This window comes from Bidens hawaiensis, unplaced genomic scaffold, assembly GCF_021521415.1.
Source record: "Bidens hawaiensis isolate Kalapana, Puna unplaced genomic scaffold, B.hawaiensis_p1.1 tig00027139_1, whole genome shotgun sequence".
Lineage (NCBI taxonomy): Eukaryota > Viridiplantae > Streptophyta > Magnoliopsida > Asterales > Asteraceae > Bidens > Bidens hawaiensis.
The window spans coordinates 245,502-259,228 of record NW_027505091.1 but is presented as its reverse complement, the minus strand read 5'-3'; the positions used below and the strand labels follow the sequence as shown (position 1 = coordinate 259,228).

The 13,727-nt window shown below is 39.0% G+C and overlaps 1 protein-coding gene and 1 pseudogene across 1 annotated transcript; one reads left to right on the top strand and one right to left on the bottom strand.

Moving 5' to 3' along the window:
• The first annotated feature begins 5,726 nt into the window (after nucleotides 1-5,726).
• Nucleotides 5,727-8,431, top strand: LOC143610616 (cytochrome P450 76T24-like). The gene is made up of 3 exons (XM_077085045.1): nucleotides 5,727-6,189; nucleotides 7,142-7,591; nucleotides 7,743-8,431. The coding sequence occupies exons 1-3, from the start codon at nucleotides 5,743-5,745 to the stop codon at nucleotides 8,349-8,351; spliced, it is 1,506 nt and encodes a 501-aa protein (XP_076941160.1). The 5' UTR covers nucleotides 5,727-5,742; the 3' UTR covers nucleotides 8,352-8,431.
• Nucleotides 8,432-12,072: 3,641 nt separating this feature from the next.
• On the bottom strand, nucleotides 12,073-12,795 carry LOC143610627 (secreted RxLR effector protein 161 pseudogene; annotated as a pseudogene).
• Nucleotides 12,796-13,727: the final 932 nt, after the last annotated feature.

The window sequence follows — 13,727 nt, the reverse complement described above, 5'->3', positions numbered from 1 at the left end:
TTAGTGGGATGACTGAACTTTTCCCCTTCAACTGACCTGCGTGAAGGTTTGCCGTTTTTTGGGTTTATGCGGGTTTTGCCGCCTTCCCCACGCAATGACTTTCCACGTATTTATGCGGTGAAAACCGGCATATCCGTGTTGAATAAATTAACCGTTCGACGCGCGGTTGTTAATGGGTTAGTGTTCAGTTTCCTCTCATGATTCATGCGGATAGACCGGCACTTTCATTTAGTAGGATCTGAACTTTTCCCCTTCAACTGACCTGCGTGAAGGTTTGTCGTTTTTTTGGGTTTATGCGGGTTTTGCCGCCTTCCCCATGCAACGACTCACACTTATGTATGCGGTGAAAACCGGCATCAGTGTTGATAGTTCATAAAGTATAAATGTAAAATCATCAGCGTCGATGTTCTAAGGAGAATCATTTCCATTAGAAGTGGCTCTTGGCCTTTTCTTTACAAATTTGGAATTGATCTACATGCAAACTGTGTAATTGAGCTCTCTTCCATGTTGTTAGGATGGGAGTGCCATCGAGCCGATACGCACCTGGTTCGGGATCTCCTTCTTTACGCAGCATGTAGTCTCCACATTGAAGCTGGAATTTTATTCGTGTTTTCCCCAGCTGGGGTTCTACACGCATCAGCCTGCTCAGTGTTCATTGCGCCACGAGGTGTGCGAGCGTCCCATCTCTGACAAATGCTTCGACCATGTCCTTTACGTCTATGCATTCTTCGGTGTTGTGGCCTTTTGTCATGTGAAAGTCACAGTATTTGCTCCGATCAGCATTGTGACGATGTCGGATTATTTGAGGCTTTGGCCATGGGAGCTCCTCAGTAGCGAATATCTCGGTGACGCTTTTGGTGAGCGGCGTCCATCTGGAGTTCTTGTTTGACTGTACGTTATCCCTTCCGCCTAACCGATGTTGCAAGCCGGATGAGGTGTCAAAGTTTACCCTTGACTGCCAAATGCCTAGCTTCCGCTTTTTGTTTAATCGGGCGGTAAGAACGTTGTCTTCTCTTGTTTTCTGGGTGTAGAGGTTTGTGCTCTGTGGGAGATCTCTACCCAGTTGCTTCTCCGTTTCCGCAAAGCGTTTAGCTGCTGTCATGATGGCATCCCATGTGGATGGCATGCCATCTTTACCCGTTAAGGTGCGGATGAGCTCTGGGTCGTTCGCGCCCTGGATAAAGGCAGCGCGAACAAGATCTTCGCTAATGTTACCCAGACTTAGCTTCTTCGAATTGAAGCGAGTGATGAAGTCTAGCAAAGATTCATCTTCCTCCCGAATGCATTTGAGGATTGTCCATTGCTCCTCGGTATACTTTCTTTGCTGGCTGAAGTGTTGGCTAAACTTCTGTTGGAAGTCTGCCCAGTCGTAGATGTGGTTGACCGGTAGACGATCGAACCATGCTCTAGCAGCCCCGACAAGCGTCATTTGGAACATGTAACACCACGTAGGTTCCGTCCAACTACTGACGGTTGCCCCCGCTATGAATCTGTTCAAATGATCATCTGGGTCAGATATACCATCATATGTGCCTATGCCAGACATTTGTTTAGCACTTTTTGGGGCAATTGCTTCCGCAATGTCCCTTGCAAATTTGGACGTTCCCGCATTTGCAACGTTTGGTCTGAATGTTTTGGAGAAGTCACGTGGACTTCCACCTGTGTTTTTTGGTTTGAAGGCTTCTCCAAAATGCCTTCTCGGTTGGGAGTCCGTTTCCTTACGCTTCCCTTTTGCCCTATGGCGAGGGTTCGCGTCGGAGTCGGATTCCTCCGAGTCATCGTCCAAGTATTCTTCGAATTCGTCAGCCTGTTGGACGGAACGCAAACGTTCGTCCAACTCAGCTTGGAATTCCCTCTGACGTGCCTCCGCCCATGCCTTAACTTCATCGAGTGTTTGGCGGGGGAGTCTTGTTCGTTTCTCTAACTGGGTATCGGTGAATCCCAGTGAGCGATTATTTACTGCACTTGCCCCAGCTTGGGTAACTGGGGTAGTGTTCGTAAAATTTACTTCACTTGCCCCGGCTTGGGTAACCGGGGTAGTGTTTGTAAAGACTGTGTAGCCGGTATTCCCCTCAGTAGCTGGGGTTGTGGTTACCGGAATTTCTTTAACCATTTTTCCTGAAGTTTGAAAAAACTGGAGAAAAATGAAGTTCTAGCTTTATGCACGGATGGCGCCAATGAAGAAACACTAACCGGACCCCGGGCAGATTACGGGTAACCTGGGGGTCAGATAGATGTTTCCCACGAGGGGTTAGACCCGGAGAAGATGGTTCTTCTGATAACCTGCAAAACAGACACCGTGAGCTTGTCACTGAGAAGGGGGGGGGGGTTCCTCCTTGTGACCACCCTCCGGCGTGAGAATCAGACTAGATTGCTCTTTAAATATAAATGTATATTAAGAGATTGCTAGAGCAGATATCAGGTATAATATGATAAGATATGTTGAGATGAGATGGTCATACCATTTGTGGTATTTATAGCCGAAGGTAGGTTTCCAAGGAGGTGTGGCCGGCTGCAATAGTATTCCTGTTCAACCAACAGTGGCCTACGCACGTGCCCTGCTGGTAGTTGGTGGGTAGGCAGCGGCTGATAGTGACCAGGCCTGCTGTGTACTATTCCTTTTCCACCAACTGCCGGCTATGCAAGTGGTATGACAGGAGTTGGTGAGTAGGCAGCGGCTAATAGTGACATACAGTACAGGAGCATGCTGCTCGCCATACTGTTGTCAATAAGCTGTCGTATCTTTAGTCAGATCTTTTGCCCATACCTCGTCAGGTACGGTACAGAAGATCTTCCTGTATCGTACGGACTGGCTTATGGGCGGGAGTATTCCCTCTCCCGCCTTTGTGCGGGATTGTCCCCGGCTTTGCTCATTCCTTCAGGTGACACTGAGTGATTTGAGAGCTAAGTGCCTTGTGCGTGTAGCCTTGCTGCGCGGGTGGCCTTCCCTGATGGCTTGTATCCGAAGCTGCGGGAACAGGCGGAGTCCTTCACCATTGGGAGGCATTTCCTGCGGGAACAGCTTGCGTACTGCGCGTAAGGACGTCACGTCTCTGAGCATGGTGGGTCCTGCGGGTCCAGTTGGTTTCTGCGCAGACGTCCCTCTTCAAGGTGAGTCTTGCGGGTCCAACTGGGCTCTGCTGGGACCTACCTCTTCATGGTCCAAGTATTACTTTTTCCTTTTGTGATAGACCGTAAACCCATCTACGCCATCAACTGCCAAGTAATGTTATAGTCTTGTCAATAAACGGGTCTTGGGTCTCATCAAGCCAATATAGATTTCAAACCTGGTTATAACATCTCATTTATTTGTGAAACAATTTATTATCAAACCATAAGTATATTTTTAACTTTCATACAATAAAAAAAATAAAAATTCAAAAAATAAATAAATATTAGAAACAAATAATATAAAACAACCCCCGTAATATGCGGGAAAAAAACTAGTTAAATATATATAAACGGAACCTTTAAAATCTCTCTGATTGCTCTCTACGTTCTCTCAAGCCACCAGATTGCTTTATTTGTAAATGTAGGTTTCTCATGCATTTGACCCAAATTCACGGGTATGGATTTTTCCAAACCCAGATAAACTTTAAACGAGTTATAATGTCTCATGAAATTATAAATTAATCTCACAAAATGTTTGATATTTAAAAAAAAGATTTTATTTATAATAAAAAAACAATTTTATAGTAAAAAAATAAACGAGTCATGGGTCTCACAAAACCCATACAGCTTTCAAACCAGGTCATAACATCTCATTTATTTGTGAAACTCTTTAATAATTAAATCTTAAGTATATTATTAACTTACTTACAATAAATAAAATTAAAATATAAAAACATATAAAAATATTATAAACTATAGAGGTAGGGTACCAAAAAGATCCAAATACCCTTAAGTATTACTCGTGGGTCAACCAGAAATCCCTCATAAGGCACCCGCAGGACATATGGACCACCCGCAAAATTATTGGCGGAAGAAACACTCTCGCAAGACATGCGGAAGCATCATGGCACCCTCAGAAGTTATCCGCAAGATGGAATAACTTGTCCGCATAAATGACCGTGAGGTAATGCGTCCCGGGACAGCTGTCATTAACTAATAACATTCTAGAAGATCTACCAAGATGCTTTCTTGAGCAATACGTGACCTCTCGGCCAATTAGCAAATAACACCTGACAAGGTCGTTATAACCGTGCACATGGCCAAGGTTATATACCACCCTATCAGATGAAGACACGTGTCCAGGTTGTTATACATGCACATGCAACGTATAAATTGAACCTATCATATAAGAACACATGCCCAGGTGGTTATAAGAGTATCTTCTAAAGAGACAGCTGGCCCAATCACCTTCCCACACCCTTCAGCTATAAATACCTTCTCAATCATCATGAGGTATTCATATTCACCCCACTGTACTCTCACTATTTACTTAAGTACTTTATCGTCATCGGAGTTGTACTTATTCTCACGCCGGAGGGTGGTTACGGGAAGACCCCCCTCTTGTCCTTCCCGTAACGAGCTCACGATGTCTGTTTTGCAGGTTCACGTCACTGGACTTTGGGAATTGAGTTCATATCGTATTGGCAGTTAACCGTATCCTACCCTGTGGACTCATTGGATCTAGGACCCATTAAGGGGAGTAGATCCGTGTTTCTTCATAAACGAATAATGCAAAATCTAGTTATTTGATATATGATTCATGATCGTGAGTGTTAGAAACATATTTTATTGATTAAAAATAAATAAGTTAATAAAACGTGATGTACCTTTAACAAGGTGTTGGTGTAATTTCAATTTGGAGGTCCGGTGTTAGGGTAAAGTAGAGATGTATATATGGTTTGAGAAGACAGTTTCGCTACAGTGACGAATGGTGTGAACAAACAACGATTAAGAGGATGATTGTCGGGTTCATTGAGCGTGTTCATGGTTCATGGGTCAGAAGAAACCGGCTGCAGGCAAACATGGGTTGTTAAACAATGCATGGAGCTGTTTTGTTTTTATTGTATTTAACTAAGTTTATATACTTTCAGTCTTTCACCTATCCACTAGTCATGCTAAGGTTAGTTGGTTAGTGGTCCTTCTTTTCTTTACTCTTTGTGGTTTGTTTCAATATATTCTACATGTAGTTGGCTATATATTCCAAGTGTTAATAAGAAAAGATGGAACCTTTTGCGAGCAATTTTCTTGAGTAGCTGTGTGTGGACGTACGTGTGGTGTAATATGGACAAGGCCGGCTCAACGAACGTGGGGGTCTAAATCGAAACAAGATTTTGGGGTCTTTTCATAACAATTGTTAAGAAAAAAAATCGATTGTTATAAGTTTTGAAATCATAACTTATACTTTAGTAACAACCAAGCCTGCCACCAGACCAATACATTAATTTTGAGTTTACTATACTCATTACAATATATGTATATATAATGTTTTTTTTTGGATTTGAAGGCCTTAACTGAGTGTGGGTCAAAAACTCTAACTTGTTTTCATTGTCCCACGAGCCACCTCTGAATATGATATAATGCAACCTTCTTTCTTGTTTAACTAAGGTACATGCTTTTATTTTTACTTTCAGTACCTATGCACTATATATGCACAAATTTTAGGAAATAAGTCATGGTAAGGTTAGTTGGTTAGTGGGCCATTCTTTTCATTATTTTTTTATGGTTGGTTTCGTTATGGCTATTTATTCCAAGTGTTAACAAGAAAACATGTACCATTTTCCTTGCAACAACATGGATTATGCAACTATCTTTCTTGTGCTACCTTTCCTTTTAGCTTTCATCTATGTATACACCACCTCCAGTCGTCGTAACCCGCAGCTTCCACCGGGTCCTTACCCTTACCCGATCATAGGAAACCTCTTAAAACTTGGCAACAACCCACACCTCTCTCTAGCTGAACTCTCTAAACGTTACGGTCCTTTAATGTCACTTAAGCTCGGAAGTAAAACAACAATAGTCATTTCATCACCCGAGATGGCAAAAGAATTCTTTCATAAACATGACCAAGCATTCTCTAGCCGGTCCATCCCTGAGATAGCACGTGTGAAGAATCACCTAACACGCTCTATAGTTTTCCTACCGGTTGGAGATCATTGGAGAAAACTACGAAGAATTACTCAGGAATGCTTGTTCTCTGTCCAACGACTAGATGCTAGCGAACAATTACGCATGCAAAAGGTATGTTTTGATGTTTGGATGTCTATATTAACATTTGAATACCTCACAACCTTGTTCTCATAAGTTGCATCAAATGTTTAAATATCAAGTAAATAAGATGATATAAGAAATATAAACATAACAAACCTTACTTCTTTGAGATTTCAAGAGAATTTGCAGCTCATAAACTATGCATAATTAGATCCATCTATTTGTTTATTTATTACATTATGTTTTTTTAATTATTTTTCAAGTTTTTCTGTTTTGTATTTTTATTCTGTTTAATTTAATTTGATGATGTATTTATATATTTTTCAGGTACTAAATGTTGTATTGTTGAAATATTTTATTTTTTTATTGCTCTTTTATATTTTACTATTATTTATTTATTTATTATTAGGACTACTACTATTACCTATTTATTTATTTATTTATTGTATTTATTTGTCTTTTCTCATAAGTATGTTTTCTTTTTATGTTGGTTTATACATATGGTATTGGAGCTTGAGAGTCTCTTTAAAAGCAACTTATTCATCCTTAGCGATATAGATATGGTTTTGAAATTTTTTATTTGGTATGGTGGTTGTTATACAGTTTACTATAATTTTCGAAAATCCATGGGTCACCTGACTCGTTTGCTTTAAGGTGGGTCCGTGCTTGGAATCCGATAGCATATATTTTAGTTTTAATATCCTTTTGTTGGTTATATACACAACTTATTTGAATATTTTGATAGTTATTAATAATTTATATTTCTCATTAGCTGATTAGCTAGTTAGTTAGATTAATTATAGTCCTTTTATTATTTTCTTCAAAAAATTATGATTTTCAATTATTTAATACAATATACTATTCACTATTTTTTTTCCAAGTCTTTTGAATTGTTTTAGTTATGATATTTGATTATCCCTTAATATTGATACTAATTTAATTATCTAGTTCCCTTTTGACATATGACTTTATATACTTGTAGGTAGAGCAACTTGTTGACTATGTTAGTCAATGTTCTATGAAGGAAAAACCTATAAAAATAGGTGAAGTTATATTTATCACAATTCTAAACATCTTATCAAACATGTTATTCTCTACGGATTTCTCACAATATGATTCAAAGTCATCACATGAAATCAGAGAGGTCATTTCGGGTTTGATGGAAGGTGGCGGGAAGCCTAATGTAGCAGACTTTTTTCCGATACTCGCATCCCTCGACCCACAAGGGTTAGTATCAGACGCAGATCATTATTATGACAAGTTATTTGCTTTTTTCGATAGCATCATTGATAAAAGATTGCAAAGAAGAGCGAATTCGCCATTGAATGACAATGATATTTCAACAAAAAATGATGTTTTGGACTTGTTGCTTGATATCAACTTCAAAGATGGGACCGAATTGAGCGTATTTGACATGAAACATTTGTTCTTGGTAAGAAGATACTTAACAAGCTAGTGTGGTAAAAGTTTTTGTGAGATAAAATGAATAGATTGGGTTATATTAGTTGTGAAAACCACAAAATTAGTTATTCTTTATTCATCTGTATATTATTTTAATTATAACATTATCTACGTTAATGTAGAACTTGTTTCTCGGTGGAACTGATACACTATCGGCCACATTGGAATGGGCGATGACTGAACTCATTCGTAGCCCAAATAAAATGGAGGCAACTCGGCTGGAGCTTAAGAAACACATGCATAATAATGAAAAAACTTTAAACGAACGTGATATCAATCAACTACCTTACTTACAAGCTGTTATTAAAGAAACTTTTCGGCTACATCCTCCCGTCCCTTTTCTTATACCTCACCTAGCCATACATGACGTAGAAGTGCAAGGCTTCGTAATCCCTAAAAATGCACAAATCTTCTGTAATAATTGGGCGATTGGACGAGACCCAAAAGTTTGGTCCAACCCAAATGAGTTCATGCCGGAGAGATTTTTGGAAGCTAAAATTGACTATAGAGGTCAAGATTTGGAACTTATACCATTCGGTGCAGGAAGGAGGATATGTCCAGGATTGACTCTTGCTCATAGAGAGTTACACACGGTATTGGGTTCTTTGATTCACAACTTTGATTGGAAGCTCGAAGGAAACATGAGAGCACAAGACTTGGATATGGAAGAAAAGTTTGGTCTCTCACTGCCAAGAAATGTACCACTAACGGTCATTCCAGTTAAACTATGACCGTCTTTAAATCATTATACTTGCCTCGTCTATTTGTTAAATTTGGAAAAGGTATGTTTTGTAATCTATTTGAATTTAAACTTATGCATGTTTTTTATTTATTGTTTCAGAAATAAAATGCTATTAACATTACTGGATTGTGTTTGTTTAAGACATGCTCATCTTGTAGTAATTAGTAGATTCCACAAAAGCTGTATTCTTAAAGTAATGTTTATCCCTCACACAACTGTTTATTACCGAATATCACATTTCAACACGATTAGATCCTACAAACTTAATAATTCTAACACTCGTGTATAGAGGAACCTAACTGTTATTCTGTCAAATAGGATGAAGGATCACAATGACACCATTTTTGGTAGTAAGGATGCATAGACAAGTTGGCATGTAGCATTGCAAGATCACCAAAAGTGCAATATTTTCTTCATTAATTTGTAGTAAATTTAGTTATTGTTATCATAAGTTCAGGGTGCCATTGCAAAAGAAAGTAAACACCATTTGTGAGTATTTTGGGTCTAAAATGATTCATCTCTATTCTGTAGAGGTTCTTCATATTGCAATAATTTCACTGTATGCATTTTGTTGAGTGGTGTGCCGAAAAACATTTTTAATTGTGTCATAGTTTTTTGATCTCAGTATGTCCATTGAAAGGGATTTTTGTATCGAGCCAGTTCAACTGTATGTAGAAGCTTTTCAACTTGATTTTGTTCCTATGACTTTGTAAATGTAATTTTAATTTCATCAACTTAATTCTTTTAATTTGTTTACGACGACGTCAAATGTGTCGTCAAATGTTTCACGAAGAAGCTATTTTCCGGACATGTTTAGCCGGTTATTATGTATTAGCTTAGCATGGTTCATTATCACAAGTTTTTGGCTGGTATGTTGGTTTGTTGCTTTTCTTCTCAACCCAAATGAATTTTTTTTCCTTGACTTCTTCTACCCCAATTCATTTATTTTACTCGCCACTATCTGCACTGCTTGTATTTGTTTGTGTTATTTATAGATACACTGCAAGCGGTTTGAACACGCTATATATGGTTCTTCTTCCGTATTGCCTATCCTAGAGGTGCGAAAAAACCTGGAACCAGGTTTGTTTATACCCGAACACATATCGGACTACCCGTAGGGTACGAATAGGTATGCATATAAGTACCAAAACCCGTACCTAGAACCAGACCAAATTTGTACCCGGTAATATCCGAAAACCGGAACCGGTTCCATACTCGGAATCGGGGTTTTCCAATACCTGAAACCGGGTTTTTCAAATACCCGATCAATACCTGAAGTTACCCTAAAAATATATGAAAAATACCCCAAAATGTGTGGCCCTTTAAAAAACCCAATATATACATGAAAAAGCCCGAAAAAACCCGAAAATAGGGTTTCTTCAACACCCGAAAAAAGAATATTCAAATACTCGGTTTTAGAATACTGGTACTGACCCGAACACTGTGCATAGGGTATGGTTTTTAGAGACTGAAGAAACACGAATCTAATTCTAGCTAGGTTTAGGTCTATATTTCCACCGTGTATGGGTTAACATATAAATCATGTTAACGGATCTAATACCCGGACTTGAACCCGACCCTGGAAATGCCAATACCTGATTTTCTAATATCCGGTCATACCCGATCCCGATTCCATACCCGGAACCAGGTTAGAAAAATCTGATTTGTTCACCTCTAGCCTATCCTATCTGCAAGATAATTCTGTAATTCTTGATTCTATTATTAAGTACTTGTGTGTAGTTATGTTATCTCTATACTAATAATTCGATTAGTTTTGTAATTTTGTTTAGGTTCTAGATTGGATGTTTATGTTCTAGATTGGATGCAATTATGATTTAATAATCTGTTGGTGGTTGATCCGGATGATGCTGTACTTTCTCTTAGAAAGATGTTATCATATATTGTTATCATGTGAGAACAAATTAATTTGTGTTGATGTTGTTAAGGATGTGTACAAATTCTGGGTTAAATAAACTATGCCTCTTTATAATATCTTAAATGAATTCCAAAAAGAGCGTAGGCATATAGCTGCCGTGGAAAGATATGAACAAGAAGACAAACATGCTGAATATATCCATTTTATTTAAGTTAGGGTTGGACAGATCTCCTAAACACTACGACTGAGGAGGGCAGCACCTCAACCGATGTGCTAACGCGCAATGGCTTTCCTTTCTCTTCTCTGGTAGGGACTCGCTTCTCCAATTCAAGTTCAGCTTAGTGGGGGCCTTTATGGAGACATACGGAAAATCTTGCCTTTCGAACCAAACGCAACGCCCGTCTTCCAAATAAAAAGATAAGGGGGAAGAAAGATGGAGTGCAGCATGTACCGAAATGATCGACTCAAATAGATGGTCACAGATGGTCACCATAAGCTATTTCTTTTCCTCCTCTTCCACCTTTCTTTTATCAAATCTCAGGGATATGGTCTAATCATGAGGGTAGTATTTTATCATGGTGTCGGATCCTAAGATTTTATAGATTCCTTCTTTGTTATTGGGTCAACCTCAAAGCCATAATGTCTCTAAACGAGGAGCCTGTTACGATAACGAAGTGGAAATCAAGAACACAAATCATAAACACCGACTAACAGTTGCTGTAAAGCTTTCAACCTTTGTTTGACTAACAAAAGAAATAAAGAAAAGGAACTAAAAAAATAAGGAATATTGGATTTTAATAATCCCTATTAAATGGTTTTGGCCGATAATAATTCCTATTCGTTCTATTGCCATTGGCGGTCCCAAATTCAAAAAATTTGGCCCCCAATGGTCCCCCGTTAAAAATGACTTAACGGCGTTATAGTTTTTTCTGAATTTCAAACCAATTTTTAGGGCTTTTGATCGTTAGAAGGATACGAGTCGATTGGTGTAAAACTTAGTTTGAGATAGTGCTTCAAAAATGACGAAACAATGCTTCAATTCGGGTGTTTGAACTTACAGTTAACTAAAATCAAGTCGTTTGGATCATTGTTTCGAGCTAAGTTTTACACCAATCGACTCGTATCCTCCTAACGATCAAAAGCCCTAAAACATTGGTTTGAAATTCAGAAAAAACTATAACACCGTTAAGTCATTTTTAATGGAGGACCTTTGGGGGCCAACTTTTTTGAATTTGGGACCGCCAGTGACAATAAAATGAATAGGGATTATTATCGGTCAATACCATTTAATAAGGATTATTAAAATCCAATATTCCAAAAAATAAAACGTAACCAGGGGTTTATAAATACCCTTACAAAAACCAATCCTATCAGAACTCAAATAGGATATTTTAAATATAATTAAAATAAACTTAACTAACAAGATAAACATAAATTTAAACTTATTCTCAAAACACAAATGCCCCTTGGACTTTTAAGATCTCCTCCATCCACCCCTCAAGATTAACCGAACCACCCTTTGATGTTGTAAACTTTATCACTCCCTCTCAACATCAACTTTCATATTCATATCCTTGCAAAAACCAATCATCTTTTGTCCAGATAAGCACTTAGTAAATACATCTGCAATTTGTCTTTGAGTGTTAATGTATTCCAAGTTCACTTCTTTCTTTAAAACCTTCTCCCTTACATAATGATAATGAACTTCAATGTGCTTTGTCCTAGCATGAAAAATAGGATTTTCTGCCAATTTAATTGACGACATATTGTCACAAAACAAGGTTACCTCGTCATCCTCCAACTTTTGGTTCATATTCTCAGGTAACAACTTTAGTCATATCAACTCTTGAGTAGCCATTGTTGCAGCCCTATACTCGGCTTCGGTAGTGGAGAGTGACACTGTGGGTTGTCGCTTACTACTCCATACAATTGCACTTTGGCCTAACATGAACACGTACCCGGAGGTTGACCTTCTTGTATCCAAAGCATAGTCCGCATCGGTGTACCCCACAGGTTCAAGTTTTACGTTCCTCTTGAACTTAATTCCATACTCCAAAATTGTTTTAACATATCTTAACACCCTTGTTATGGCATCAAGATGGGGCTTCCTGGGCCTTTGCATATACCTGCTCAAAACACCAACTACAAAAGCAAGATCCGGTCTTGTAAGTGTGAGATAGATCAGGCTTCCAACCATCTTATGGTACATAGTAGGATCATCGAGCTCTTTTCCTTTGTCAGCACATAACTTAACGGTGGTGTCCATTGGCGTTTCTGACGGCTTGCAGTCGATCATTCCATACTTCAACAGCAGCTCACAACAATACTTTTTCTGATGCAACATAATTTCATCAGCTTTGTAATCTACCTCTAAGCCCAAAAAATGACTCAAGTTTCCAAGATCTTTCATGTGAAATCTAACGCATAGATTCTCTTTCAATTGTGTGATTGCTTGTTCGTTGTCTCCTGTGATTATCAAGTCGTCCACATAAACTAGGACGACAACAGTTTTGACTCCGGCTATTTTGACAAACAAGCTAGCATCGGCTAGAGTCATAGTGAAACCATTGTGTTGTAGGAACTCGCTAATCTTTCCAAACCACGCCCTCGGTGATTGCTTTAAACCATAGATAGCTTTCTTTAATTTATACACATACTCCGGATGGACTCCACTTTCAAAACCTTTTGGTTGCTCCATATGAATCACATGATCTAAGTCGCCGTATATAAACGCGTTGCTCACGTCCATCTGCCACAATTTCCAATCCTTGCTTGCTGCCGCGGCTAAAACTACACGAACCGTGGTAAGTTTAGCTTCCGGGCTGAAAGTGTCTTCGTAGTCTAGGTCGGGTTGTTGTGAAAACCCACATGCTACTAACCGGGCCTTGAACCGATCTATGGAACCATCTGCTTTTCTCTTCAACTTAAACTCCCACTTACATGTAACAGCTTTAACGTCATTAGGCTTTGGGACGAGTTCCCACGTTTCATTTCTATGTAGAGCAGAAACTTCATCTTCCATTGCTTGAACCCACTCGGCCCGTTGACTCGCCTGCTCATAAGAATCTGGTTCGACCTCATTAATTTCAGTTATAGCCACATTAGCTGCATACTTGGCATTTGGTCTTCTAGTTCATGTTGATCTTCTGAGTTCGGTTTCTGAATCAGTACTGGTTCCTCGTGTGAATTGTCGGTTTACACCTGTTTGCCATGGTCCCTGAACTCGCAATTGTGATTCTTCAACTTCTTCTGGTTGGGTTATATCGTCATTGAAACCCAATGTTATACTCGAGTTCTTTAATTCTTCTAAGAGCTGTTCTGAATCAGGTAGACTTTCTTTTTCATTTGACCACCATGACGAGTTTTCGTCAAACACCACGTGTCTAGAAACATAGCATTTTCCCGTTACTGGGTCGCAACAACGCCACCCATTTTTCTCTTGTTCGTAACCCACAAAAATGCAACGGATAGCCTTCTTTTCCATCTTTG